This window comes from Pimephales promelas, chromosome 17, assembly GCF_988280905.1.
Source record: "Pimephales promelas chromosome 17, fPimPro1.hap1.1, whole genome shotgun sequence".
Lineage (NCBI taxonomy): Eukaryota > Metazoa > Chordata > Actinopteri > Cypriniformes > Leuciscidae > Pimephales > Pimephales promelas.
This window is the reverse complement of record NC_142785.1, coordinates 9005831-9020630: the sequence shown is the minus strand read 5'-3', so window position 1 is coordinate 9020630 and position 14800 is coordinate 9005831. Positions and strand designations below refer to the sequence as shown.

The 14800-nt window shown below is 41.6% G+C and overlaps 1 protein-coding gene and 1 long non-coding RNA gene across 7 annotated transcripts in view; one reads left to right on the top strand and one right to left on the bottom strand.

Annotated features, from left to right (window-relative positions):
• The window catches only part of mpp3b (MAGUK p55 scaffold protein 3b), a 113584-nt gene that overhangs the window by 52669 nt on the left and 46115 nt on the right, over window positions 1-14800 (top strand). For all 6 annotated transcript variants that reach the window (XM_089121875.1, XM_089121873.1, XM_089121877.1 and 3 more), the window contains exons 8-10: window positions 8535-8620; window positions 8736-8810; window positions 8903-9099. In XM_089121875.1, coding sequence (XP_088978001.1) covers window positions 8535-8620; window positions 8736-8810; window positions 8903-9099 — 358 coding nt within the window. The remainder of the gene's footprint in view (window positions 1-8534; window positions 8621-8735; window positions 8811-8902; window positions 9100-14800) is intronic.
• LOC148971454 (uncharacterized) overlaps window positions 1-14800 on the bottom strand; it is a 53284-nt gene that overhangs the window by 3217 nt on the left and 35267 nt on the right. The window contains exon 2 of the long non-coding RNA XR_016147022.1: window positions 8698-8772. This is a non-coding gene — a long non-coding RNA (uncharacterized LOC148971454). The remainder of the gene's footprint in view (window positions 1-8697; window positions 8773-14800) is intronic.

Genomic DNA, 14800 nt, shown 5'->3' with positions numbered 1-14800 from the left:
GTGTAAGGGATGGGTTAGCTGTGTAATTACAGATGTAATTACATAAATTAATTACAGCTGTAATTACATGCTGGTATTTTTTAAATATAAGTACAATCAGTGTTGTAGTACTCGAGACTCGGACTCGTCTCGGACTCGTCTCGGACTCGGTCTCGAGACCATATTTTAATGGTCTTGGTCTTGTCATGGACTCGTGTGCATTTGGACTCGGAATTGACTCGTACTCGAACATTTTTTTTTTAGGACTCGGATTTATTCCCGAGTCCACTCGAGTTCAATTCAAAATGTTTTTCATGATTATTAATGTATGTTAATAAAATATTTCTTTAAATTGATTGACACCAGTGATTGGTGATTTTCTAGTGCGCAACTGCGCATGACAAATTGTAATAAAATTACTTTTAACACCACCTACTATGTGGCCTTTTTACCCTAAACTGATCATATTTTTTAAACTCTAAGTAAATTCAGTAAAAAAAAAAAGGATTTCTCTAAGTAAATGTAAATTAAAGGTAATCAAAAAAAAAGTAAATTAGGTAATCAACCCTCACTGGTCTCGGTCTCGACTCGGACTCGACCGTCTCTGGTCTCGGACTCGACTCGGACTCGACTCTCTATGGACTCGGTCTTGACTCGAACTCGACTCTCTCTGATCTCAGTCTCGACTCGGACTCGAGTGAGGTGGTCTCGACTACAACACTGAGTACAATGTAAAAACATGTATGTTCACAATAATTCCTTTGTATCAAATTATTAATTTCAATGTAAGTACATGGTACTTAAAGACACTTAATATAAAGTGGGACCCATTTTTTTTTTTTTTTTTAATCCGTGGCAACTGTGTTTTTACACTGTGGCCAGACAACTATCTCAGCAGATTTGATGTAACATAATCTGCAATGACGCAATCAGGGACCATCTAAATCAAAAACTGTCAATCTGTAAAACCATGACAGACGATTTAATTCTCAATGGAGAGATAAAGTGAGAGAATTGAATAACCATTTATTAAATTATTATGCGAAGCATTTACTAAGAATCTCTCCTATTAGAAATAAAAACTGATTAAAAAAATAGAAATCAAATGAAATTAAAATTACTGTAGATGTCAGGAACCAAGGAGACTGTAATCACAGCAGAATCATTATTTTCTTGATATTAAAAGCATTTATAGCAGCTTTTTATGATCACAAGCAAAATATTGACTAAAATCCTTGAGATTATGATTTGCTTTGGGATTACAGATTATACTGGAAATATACAAAGCTACAGATTTCATGGTTGCCATGGAAATTCTGCTGAAATATGATGTGCACATTGTGTGCAAGGTTGTTCTATTGAATACATCCGTTAGAATGCATACAATGTTATAACATTCAATGAAGAAAAAAAAAACAAGATTGGGAAATATTTGTAGATGATGTTTTTCTATACAGTGGATTGCACTGTATAGAAAAACTGAGACTAATCTTGTATTTAATCCTGAAAATAGACTGTTTGAAACTTTTATTGGTAAATCCCAAAACTAAGAAATGTTAAATAGGTTACAGGTTGTAGGTTATAATTTTGTACTATTTATTTGAATTATTATAAATTATAAAGATAATATTTATAGTTTATAAAGTATATAATATATAGTATAATGTTATGAAGATAATATATTATGTAAAATGTTGTATTAAAGGGACACTTCACCACTAGCAAAATAGGCTTTCAATTAAACTTGGCTGATTGTACAGCAGAAAGGTGCGGGGGAAAAGGTGCTTCCTGATTTGAGAAAATAGAGAAAAAAGGCTGCTGTCTTCCTTTTTGCCAAATAGGTAGAAAGAGGTCAACATCCATAATGCACTGGGCATGTTGCCGACCATGGCCAATTGTAGTAATTTACAAAGTACTGTATGCGAGTGTAAATATATAAATTTGATTAAAATAAAATATATAAAGATTAATATATATAAACCGTCTAAACATTTGATGATGTGAGCGAAATACTGGAGTGAACATGGCTGTTAAAGACTTTTGCAGATTATGTGAAGTTAATCTACGCATCCACGGTACAATTACGGCTTCTAAACTTATTAATGCCAGAGTGAAATAAGAAAATATTTGTAGCCGACTCTCAAACTTAAGATTAGATCTTTTAAACACAGCTCTTTGTTCTTCACGAGTCTGTCGGAAATGCTGCAATTTAATTTAAAAATTACAGAATGACATGGAAATATTTAACGACTTGAAAAGAGAGGTGCATGCATGCATCCTGTGTCTCGTTTCCCATTTCGATTTCTCTAACCTACAATGTAAAACTCGGCGTTTAGCATCTACGTCACGGCTCTCAGCCCGCCATCTGTTCGTTGATTGGCCGGCAGTCCGAAGGCCGGTGGAAAACTGAAAGATAGGCTGCTATCTCAGACTGACTACAGGAGTGAAATGAAATTAGTAGAAGTAGGAAGTCTGACATAGTCAGGTTACAATTCAGTGTGCAAATTGAACAAATATTACAGTATCTGTCAACATTACACTACTACATAATAGGCTATTGTAAAACAAATACACTGAAAAATAAATAAAAAACTGAGAAACTTTCATTATTAGTTTTGTACAAATTTCTACACTTAAGTAAGCTATAAACTTGGAAGCAACTCACCGCCGGCAATTAACAAAACAAAACGAATGCACCAGAGGGTTAATACCGCTTTATTTTCGATCAATGCACCAGCAGCTGATCACTTGCCTAATGTATCGCAACCCCCGGAATTAATCGACAATAATCATCAATTCAATCTAATAATCAGTAATTAAGTAAGTAATTAAACGTGTGGCTAAGGGGGCGCCTTTGGATGATCATGTTTAATAAACAATATTTTTGTTTCGCTTGTAATTCTAATTCTGTGATTCTCGATTAATTGGAAGTAGGACAGAATGTGAAGTAGGTCAGGGGCGACACACTAGCGCGCTCGCGCCCGCAGCACATTTGGTGCCCTAGGCAACCGCCTATTTAACCTATAGCAATCACCGGCCCTGCCCGCGCAGAGACTGCACTCACAGAGACTAGCTGCTTTCACTGCGAGAAAGAAAGCTATCCCACCTCGCACGCTTTCCCATTATCGTCCCCTTTCGAGCCGAGACAGAAGAAACAGCATAGCCACGGGAAGGAGCAACAGGGCTGCAGCGAGCTCACATTGGCCCAGTGCCCGGTTGCCTTTCATATGTGATGACCAATGCCCGTTTTCTGGCTCGAGCATGGTTTCAGTGTGAAAAACAGTGTGTTCACCTCCCAACCCCCTGTTCAGTTCTGTTCCGTGTTTGTTGCCAGTACTGGTCCCCCATCACCCGTTGTAAGGGCACCCAGACGTGTTCTCCCCCTTGTGTGCACTCAGCCTCCTTTGTGTTATTACAATCTCTAGCTCCATAGCAGTGGCGGCTGCTGGTCTTTCAAAGAGGGGAAGCTCTTTTTTCTTCTTCTTTTTTTTAAACCCGACTGTCAGGTGTGGGGATGGTGAAAAGACCGAGGACTCGATGCAGAGTTGATGGGCTTTATTTTATTGATGAAAAAAAAAACAAAAAAAAAAAAACAAGGGGAATAAATTGGGAGCAAAAAAAGGCAGGTAACGAGAGAGGACAGGTAACTAATAATTAGGAAACAATATGGAAGTCGACACAATGACAGGAAAGCACATATGGCACAAGGAAAAACACATGACAAGCACAAGCCATGTGCTCATACCAAACATGACAAAAACACCTGACCAATAAAACAAATTAAAAAGCAATTGTGCTCACACAAAATGAGACCTGAGGAACGATGAGAACACTCATAAGACACGTGTTCACACAGAACATGACAACATGAAAGCACACAGTTAGTTTAAAACACAAGCTGTGTGCTACACAGCACAAGACAAAACATGACATGAAAGCACGCGGCCGATGTAAACACAAGCCATGTGCTACACAATACACAACACACTGAACAGAGCGAACACGACAAGACAGAACGCTAACGTTACGCATGAGTACGACCATAAGGTCATCCTGTGCTCTCACACCCGAAAACAAACACGCGGAGAATGCATGTCCGAATCCCAACACAAAAGTGAAACCAAACTAGACAGATGTGCCGTGATTCAAACACCACGCCCGCACATGTAACAAGACACCTGACATCGACGGAAGAAATTTGGGAATTAGGTTGAACTGTGAAATATCTGATGAAAATTGCAAATACTAAGAAATATAATACAGCAGTTTGTCTTTCGAGTAAAATGCACACAAAATCCGCGACGAGACTGAGCTCGAAGTCTTTAAACTAGCTTCCGCGTCAGCGATTTTTTTATTGGGTGAAATCGCTGTCAATCAAAAGGAGATGCAATCCTCCAATCATCACGCGGACGCCCGGACGCCAGGCCAGCCCACTTCCCTATTCACCCCAGAGACGCCCGGCGTCCGTGGGCGGGACATAATCGCAGCATTTATCCAATGACCGTCTAGTTTAACAACACTGAAAAAAACTGTTCAAAGCAGCCCCATTGAAGTCAATGGACGCCGAGCTTCAACGGAGAAATGCCATAGGAAAATGCATGCACTGTGACGCGCTACAGGTATGCATGAGAAGGAGATCAAGTCAGCCGACCTGCTATTTGTAGCTTATTCTGAACGAACTCGTCTTCGAGATTACCGCGTTCTAACGCATTTTTACTCAATAAAATGTTAACACAATTTTACACATTTGACCATTATTTTTTTGACATTATAGGGGAAGCTGAGCTTCCCTTGCAGTCTTAAAGAAATCTCCACTGCTCCATAGAATGTAATGATATTCTGATAAACACAACACTTAACCTTGAAACAAATCCTCTTTCAGCCCCTTGCCCAGGGGATTGTTTTTATCAGTGCATTTGAAGGATCTAAGGACATACTTTCACATCTAGATAGACCCCCATCACAGACAGTTCTTGAGATTCGCGTTTGAGAGGGTGGTTTATCAATGGACAGTCCTGCCATTTGGACTGTGTCTAACTTCGAGCACTTTTCCGAAATACATGGATGCAGCTCTCACCCCACTGAAACAGAGGGAAATTTGCATCCTGAATTACCTCGGCGATTGGCTGCTTTTAACCCAATCGAAGGAGGAGCTGTGCGCTCACAGGTATCTGCTCCTCAACCACTTAGAATGCCTGGAATCAACCTGAGAAAAAACTCGCTGTCACCCAGCCAACGCATTGCTTTCCTTGGGGGGAGTACTCGACTCGTCTGACATGCAGGTTTGGATCTTGCCGGGTCGCTCCCTGAAAATTCAGTAGCTAGCGACGGCTTTCAAACCAGGGAGCAACCTCCCTTTAAAAACATTTCAGGAGCTACTGGGCCTCCTGGCAGCTGCCTCCTCAGTAGTTCCCTTGGGCCTGTTATACATGCGGCCTCTACACCACTGGTTGAAGGCCTGCATCCCACCTTGAGTGTGGCGCGAGTGTTGTGTTCTTTTAAGGGTAAGGCAAGGAGGCTAAATCCGCCTCACTTTTACTCAGTCCCTTCCTGGGACCTGTCCATTGTTCTGAGGGCACTCAGAGGTCCTCCATTTAAGTCACTCTCGACAGCCAACTTTCTGCCTTTTTCACTAAAAATTGCTCTCATGCTGGCTCTGGCATCGTTCAAGTGAATTGGTGATCTGCAGGCTCTCTCAATGGACCCTTACTGCTTTGAGTTTGGGCCTAACAACAGTAAGATGGTCCTTTTAAACCCAGATGAGGCTATGTCCCTAAAGTGCTCTACACGCCCTTTAGATTATGTCACTCTCTGCTCTCCCCTTTCCCCCCACACCCCCTCTACCAGGTCTCGGCCCTTATGGTGTACATTGAGCACTCCAGCCAATTCAGGCAATTGGAGCAGCTTTTTGTGTGCATCGGAGGCCGCTCTAAGGGACTGCCAGCTACGATTCCCATTGGATAGTGGACCCAATATCGCTAACCTACAAGTCCCTTTAACCTAATGTTTCTAGACTTGCTATACCCTCAGACTCCGGTCAGTAGAGATGTGCGGATCAGCTCCAACATCACCAAAAGCAAATCATCCACCCGCCACTCACCCGCACCAATAAATTTCTCTGATTTAGATATCTGCACCCGACCCACACCCGGTGGTCAAATTACAATTATTCTTACGTGTTAGGCGTGATGATAAATGAATGCTCACCTTCAAAAGTGGACTATGCGACACTAGATTGCTGATGCGCCAACTCTAATGGTGACATAATTCACTGAGGAATGCTGCTTTTAATTGAACATTTATTTAAAACAAAAATTATTTGACAATTTTATTTCTTAATGGCATAAACACAGGCTTTACTCACTTGAAACTTAAACTGGGATGTCACTGTTATCACACACACACAGAGTGAAACATGTTCACTGTTTAGTCCAGTTATCATATCCAGCCGCAACACATCCGTCATTAATCAGAATGTTATTTTTTTATTACTTGACCCATCTGATTCATGGATGGCCATTCAGTGCGACCTATAGACCATTTCACAAGATGTAAACAACACTGGTCCAGAAGCACTTCCTGTTTCAGTTTGTAACTGTTTTCTTTATTTCACATGTAAATAAAACATCTTAAAGATGTTTGTTTAACTTTTTGATTCAGTTTTAAATGTTCTGTTGGTTGTATTTTATCCCAGCTTTTATGTAGTGTTAAAAATCTGAAACAGGAAGTGCTTCTGGACCAGTGTTGTTTACATCTTGTGAAATGGTCTATATAGGCAGTCGGCCCTGCCCATTCTGGTGGGCTGAAAGGTCAATTGTCTGTGAAATTCAGAGATGTGAACCAATCATTTTGGTTAAACACATAATATTAAATTTGTGTACAATTCAATCCAAAGGGCGTCTTAACAATAGATAGTACAATAACTACTTTCAGTTGGATTTAGTTTCATAAGTGATGCAGAAAAAATCCTATTGATATTTAAATGTGCTATTAAATCCATGTAAAATACATCTAAAACCATAATGGGTGTGTCTTGTTACTGGTTCCTAGATGAACCACCATTTAGATGTTGGTTTTATTCACAGAACTAAAAAACAAAACTTACTATTGAAATGCAACAATTCGCCTTTGGCTAAACCACGCCCTAGAATGTAGATTGACCAATCACAGCGCAGCCAAGAACGAGCTCCCACAGAGGTCCGACACTCTTTCACAGCGCTCCATTGACTTTCAACACAGGCGTCTCATATTTTTGGTCTCGGCTGGCTATTACCATCGTAGTTTTATCAAAAATATGGTTAACGTTGTGCCTGGGGCATTTGAAACACAGATACGCGTTTCCCAGAGAGGAAGTGTCGTCTTTGGATTAAACTGTGTGGACATCCTCAGTCAGCTAAACCCCACAAAGATCAACAAGCACATATTTTTTGCTTCTAACCTTACAGTTAAGTTATACTAGACCGTTTTATAATGTTTTAGGTGATTTCGTTTCTCATACCAGTTGTTGATACACTAGCACACGCTGCTAATAAATACAACATTATACTCGTGTAGTCCGTTTGCTTTGTAATAACAATTATAGAAGTGAATAGAGACCTACCCAGCTTTGCATGAACAGTGTTACTCCCTGATATTGTTAGTCCCAGCCTCCGTCTCGATTAGTAGGATACGCGGTGTTTTATTTTTTTACTGTGACCGGTAAAGTTATGCTTTTGCCTCTATTTGGATGCCTTGATGTTTCTTGCGTTTCACCTGTATATCTTGAATATAGTATTCGAATGCATATTGCAGCCCCTTTTGCCTACTTCTATCGGACACTTTATTTGTTGCTTTATAAAATTATGATAACATTTCAGCAGGAAGAGCTGTCACAGCATAATCCATGTTGATACCAAACCAGAGCCCAGATGAAGTTTGACGGACGTAGCAACAGTAACTGGAGTAACAGTAACAGTAAAAGGGGAGCGGGGCTTATCCAAAGGTGAATTTAGAAAAAGCTTCCACAGCATTTGCAGTACAGCTCCCCTTAGAGGAACATATAGCAGTTGTTTTGACCGAGTTTTACATTCTAACTTTTAATAAATTCCTGCAGTTTTCTCTCAACTTCTAATAGCGTGTCTTGTTATTTGGACCTAAAGAAACATTTCCATGCATCCAGGTATTTCTCTTGTTTGTAATTCAGGATAAATGCTATTGAATTAAATTCCAACCAGTTAATAAATTCATTTAAAATGCTTGAAGTTTTCCATCCAACTGTCTGTGTAGGGATATAAAAACGCAGAAGCATTATCTGTAGTTTTACCGAAAGCCCTGGAGTTGAAAAAATAAATATGAGTTTTTTCAGTTCAGGTAACACGGAATAGCTACAAGTAAACATTGTTTATTTACATATACTACTACCACATTGTAACAATACAAAGATTGTAACAATACAAAGCAGCTGAAAATTGGTTACACTTTAAATTAGAATGTGAAATATGCGTTTAGTATCAGACCTTCGGATCCAACTGTATTTTAAATGCACCATGATGACTCTTGACTGAATTCTCCTTCAGGTCTGGTGCATGTTGGAGATGAGTTGAGAGAGGTCAATGGAAATCTCATTATACACAAACGTCCTGAGGAGATCAGCCAGATTCTGGTGTGTTCACTATTCCTCTTTTGTTTTACAAAAGCTGAGTCATTCCCTTAAGATTTCTTATCTGAAAAGGCATTTACGTGATTTATTATCCTTGATTATTTTTGTTCGGCTTCAGTCTCAGTCTCAGGGCTCGATCACTCTGAAGATTATACCTGCCATTAAGGAGGAGGACAGATTCAGTGAGAGTAAGGTAAATGTGATCACATTATTTGAAAGTCATAGGACAGAATAAATAGCAGCTGCTGCAGTAATGTATGCAGTGTTATTTTATGTCTCTCTAAGGTTTATTTAAGAGCCCTGTTCAATTACACGCCATATGAAGACAAGGCTACACCCTGCCAGGAGGCAGGACTGCCTTTCACATGTGGGGACATCCTTCAGGTGGTGAGCCAGGATGACCCAACGTGGTGGCAGGCCAAAAGAGTGGGAGACAGCAACCTGCGTGCCGGCCTTGTTCCTTCAAGACAGTTCCAGGAGAGGTACACAACAAAAATCATGTCAACAGTTATCCTTTATTTACCATCAGCAGTCCCTAATAGACCAGCTGTCTTTAACATGCAGTGGTCCACAAAAAGTGTTCCCTTTCGTCCTGGGAACTCCAACGTGTCGTCGGGGAGTTCCCTGACGAATTGGGATCACGCTAGGGAGCCTGATTACCTCTGATAGAATTAACAACGAGCCAATAACCATTGGCATGCAATCTTTGCGCGAGCCTCCTACAAGCGCGGATATAAAAGTGGAAGTACATTGCATAGACGCTTTTTACTTCGGAGCCTCTCAGTAGTGCCTGTGTGCTGCTGTTCCTTACCTTTTGAAAAGAAACGAGATGGAGAAAAAAGACTCTTTGACGGCTGCTGGTGTGACGGCGCTTGTGTGATCAACACGACTGAGAGCAGCACAAGGGCTTGCAGTTTCACCCGGAAGTGTCTGCCGCGCTGATACCGCGGTGCTTCAGCGCTTCAAAGTGCTTCTTCTTCTTCATTTTTATTTTATTTTCCTTCTAAAAGAGCTCCACGGTGTGTTTGCGTTTTTTTCAGGATGTTAAGTCACCCGTGCGTTTCTGGATGTGGTCGATCTCTCCCTCAGGAAGATGGCCATAAACACTGCCTCTTGTGCTTGGGCTTAGCGCACGCGGAGGTGGCGTTTTTGAATGAGTCATGCTCTCATTGCGGGAATATGACTCTCTCGATGCTACGTTCGAGACTGAGATCCCTGAAACATGGGGGAGTCCCTTCAGATAATCTCCGGTCTAGTTCGTCTGCGGGTTCAGTTCAGCACACAGCCACTTCGGTGACTCCTGTTGGTGAGCGAAAGAGGATTACTGTGAGAAACGCGACAGGTGAAAGATCCTGTCGGGCGCCTCATGCCTCTAGTTGCACGCTGCCGTCGGCGCTTCCGGTGGAGCGGCCGGAGCCCCGTCAGGCGGTTCCGTTTGTCTCCTTCTGCGCGCCCTCTGAGGATCAGATATCGATCGCTGAATTGGAGGAAGAGCGGTCTTCTGGTGAAGACTCTACGGCGCTGCCCCCTTCGGGTGTGGTGACGTCGGTGGAGCCTGACCCGGAAATGGCCGCTATGCTCGAGCGGGCGGCCGCGAATGTCGGGCTTGCGTGGAACCCTCCACCGGGTCCCGAACCTTCGCGGCTAGATGATTGGTGCCTCGGGGCGCCGACCAAGACTTCCTCAACTCCTCATGCACTTCGGGAAAGAAAGGAACTGGAGCGGGCCGTGGGGAAACGGCATGACCCGCTCCAGTTCCTTTCTTTCCCGAAGTGCATGAGGAGTTGAGGAAGTCTTGGTCGGCGCCCCTGGCGCTTAGGCGGGGACAACCTCGCTCCTCCTTCCTCACCACCCTTGATAGCGGAGCGGCGCATGGGTATGAAGGAATCCCCCCAGTGGAGCGGTCTATCGTGATGCAGCTGTGTCCGAAGACCGCTTCCTCTTCGGCGACGCAGTGGAGAGTTTAGCTCAGGAGTTCTCCGCCGCCCAGAAGCAGTCGAAAGCTGTGCGGAATGCCCTGTGCAGGGGCCGTCTCCTGTGGCCATACAAGATCCGGCTGCTCCCCGTCGCTGAGGCCGTCCTCCGGCACCAGCTCCCCCTCCAGCGCAGCTTTTCAACCCTTGAGGCCGGAAGTCTGGTTGTAGGTTGACGGCCCAGCCTGCTCAGAAGCCCCGGCCCCTTGCCTTAAGAGGAAGGGAGGGAAGCTTTTCTGACTCGGGCAATCTGAGGGAGGTCCAGGAATCTGCTCTACAGGGGGGTGTCTCTGCACACCTCCTTTTCCCTTGGGGAGGGCCGGGCGGAAAACTTTTTGGCTGTTCCGCCGTTGACCACACGGTCAGCGGTAGCCAAAAGGTCTATAATAGAGCAGGTCATCTTTGGTGGAGACTGGCGGGCACACGGTCTCCTCCACCCAAGAGGGTCCGAACGGCAGTGGATGCTGTCTCCGAGCAGCATCGCTCTAGTTCCCCTCTTCCCAGTCTACAGATAGCAGCGAGGCTTCCTTGGTTGTGTCGCTCCTGTCGGCGGCTGGGCCTGGAGGGGCAGAGACCAGCTTACGATGAGGCAGGGCCTCGTGCTTCGCCTCTTCCCCTCCCCTCCCCACGGGGCGGCCCGCAGCAGAAAGCCCACGGGCTCTCTCTGCCATCTGCCCCTCAGGGGAAGCAGGTTCCTGGTGAACTTCACGCCCAGACCCCGCTTCCAATGGCTACTTTGCCACTGGAGCCGGGTCGCTGCTTTCCACCTCGCTGCCCCTCCATGGGTACGCCGGTGGTTTGGGTTGGCTCGTTGGATCGGGAAGACGTGTCATCCCTTCGCCATGTTGTTGTACCTTCGCGGAGGGCTGGACTCAGCGAGAAGCGTCTATGCAATGTTTACTTCCGCTTTTATATCCGCGCTTGTAGGCGGCTCGCGGAATGCAAAGATTGCATGCCAATGGTTATTGGCTCGTTGTTAATTCTATCAGAGGTAATCAGGCTCCCTAGCGTGATCCCAATTCGTCAGGGAACTCCCCGACGACACGTCTCCATTCCCTGTACTCAGGGAATGAGGGTTACATACGTAACTGAGACGTTTTCAGGGGTGTAATCATGATTTGTTTCTCTTTCCCTTCTGCAATCCTTCAGTCATTTGTATTTATTTGGATACATTTGAAGTCTGTCTCTCTACTGTCATCTACCGGTATATTACAAACAGGTTTGATAAAGCATAGGTTAAACCCATTAACCCATAAGAACCCGAACTAATTTCCCCTTATAGGAAAATTATGGGGCATATAAAACAGACTAAATGGACTACTTAAAACTTAAATACAACCACTCCTACAGTCAAAGATCTTTAATGTTACATATATGTCACATTGGGTGTTTATGATACATATTTTTATGTTACATATGTCACACTGGGCTTTTATTTCTCATTTGAAAAAAAGTCAGTTTTCTCGCTAGATAATTGTTTTTTTTTTCTGTTTATTTTCTTTTCCACAACATTTTCAAAATTGTAACTTTTCTGTGAAGATATGTTTAAAAAAAAAACTTTTTCAGAAGTAATAGTTTTTGAATTTTATTTACTTTGCCACATATTTCAAAACCACAGTGACCATACAGTAACTGTGACCTTTTCAGGTAAACAGTTTAATCAGAAACATTTTTTTTTGATTATTTTTTCACAACTCGAAAATATGCAAACTGAATAAAAATAAATGGTAAACCTTTATTTTACGACCCGCAAACAACTGCATAAGTAAACCGAAATTACGGTGAACGTTTCTGTAATTATAGTGTACCTCCATGTAGGTATAAAGGAACAATATGTTAAGTTTTGGGTAATAAAGGGGTAAGTCAAGTCAAGTCATGTCACATTTATTTATGTAGTGCTTTTCACAATACAGATTGTATCAAAGCAGCTTCACAGTGATAACATGAAAGTAGTACAACACAGATCAATAATATTGTTAAATATTAAATATAAAATATCACCAACTAAGCAAGCCAAAAGCAAGGCAACAGTGGCAAGGAACCAAAACTCCATCAGATTGGATGGAGAAAAAAACCCTGGGAGAACCCAGGCTCAGTCGGGGGCCAGTTCTCCTCTGGCTAACATTCATATTGTTTATATGTAAATATGAAATATAAATATTGTTTGGTAACACTTTACAATAAGGTTCATTAGTTAACAATAGTTAATGTATTAGCTAATATGAACTAACCATGAGCAATACATTTGTAACAGTATTTGTTAATCTTCGTTGATGTTAGTTAATAAAAATAAAGCTGTTCATTCTTTGTTCATGTTAGTTCACAGCACATTAACTAATGTTAACAAGATTTTAATAAAGTATTAGTAAATATTGAAATTAACGTTTACAAACATTAATAAATTCTGTATAAGAGCTGTTCATCATTAGTTCATGCTAACTAATGTAGTTAACTAATGTTAACTAATAAACCTTATTGTAAAGTGTTACCTATTGTTTATATATAAAACGGCGCCAAAACATATCGCCGGCGTTGAGTCGTCTCTTCACAGGCATTGGTCTTCTCATCACAGGCGTTGGGGCATCCGAAATCCCTGAGAGGCTGGATACAAAACTGGACCTGACGAGCGCCATTTTTCTCGGGACGCTCACGTCCCGAGATAACAGAAGAAAAAGGCAGATGGGAAATAATTAGCATAGCTGATGTTCATAATGATTTCCATTATACAGGAGTCAATGTTAGAAAACCACTATCTCACCCGAACTCTCCGCAACCGAACCATATAGACCTTATTCAGAGCAGCGCCATGACAGGTGTGATAGTGAGGCTGTGAGGGATAGACTTACCGTGTTTCCAATGGCATCCGCTTTAAAAAGCTGAATAAAGCTCCTAGATTACTTACAATTTTCCACAATTTACATTGTCAGGAGTTTTTTGTCAACTGAAATTTCTTGGAAAGATATTTTTCCAGTGTTTCATGAGCAGAACAATCCGAAAACACATTAAATAACAATACAGCCCATTGAAGAGATGCAAGTCTATCCCTCACAGCCTCGCTTTCATTCTCATTAAAAATCAAAGATGGCGCTGCCGTGAATAAGGCGTATGTGCCGACCCGTTTGTCTACGGGTAACAAGTGGATATACAAGCAAATTATTTAAAATGTAATAATTTTAAAACTAACAGGTACCTATTGTCACGACACACAGAAGAGAGACAACAGATCCAATTGCAGTAAAATGTTCTTTTAATTGGGTAATCCATAAATCACAATCCAGTCCAGGCAGGGGTCAAAATCTAATAAGGCAATTCAAATACAAAACAAAAACAAGAAAACATCAATATTAGAACCAAGCTTGAAATCCCAACAGAAGTGTGGGAAAAATTACAATGACTCTGTACACATACTAACACAGACAGGTAATATATACACATATCTAACAAGACTAACAAAGAACAGCTGGGAACAGTGATTACGGGGAACAGCTGAGTGCAATGACCTGATGAGTGACAGTGACAGACAGAATGCTGAGAAATGAAGTCAAATGACTGAAGTCACTCTAGTGATAAACAAGGGAAACACAACCAGACACTGTGACACCTATTCTGTTAATATATTTCAGGCAAAAATTGTACGTCTGTTGTATTTAAAAATATGTTCTTGTGCAATTTTACAAGTAATTTTGACATCTGTGGGTTGAAAATGAATACACACATATATATATATATATATATATATATATATATAGAGAGAGAGAGAGAGAGAGAGAGAGAGAGAGAGAGATTTTTTTTTTTTAATTTTCAACACACAGATGTCAAAATTACCCTGAAATTGCACAAGAGCATATTTTGCCAGAAATTTGATAATAACTTTTAAATACAACAGACATACAATTGTTGCCTGGAATATAGGCTATTAACAGAATAGGTACCTGATAGTTTTAAAATAATTACATTTTAAATAATTTGCTTGGATATCTGCTTGTTACCCCTTTATTATCCAAAACTTAACATTTTGTTACCTAATACCTACATGGAGGTACACTACAGAAAGTACACCGTAATTTCGGTTTACTTACAAAGTTATTTGCAGGTTTTATATCTGCTTGCTTTATTACCCAAAACTTAACATATTGTTCAACATGTTGTGCAATAACATTGCAAAATTCTACCTTTTCAGGTATACGGTTCAACCAGAAATACGTTTTTG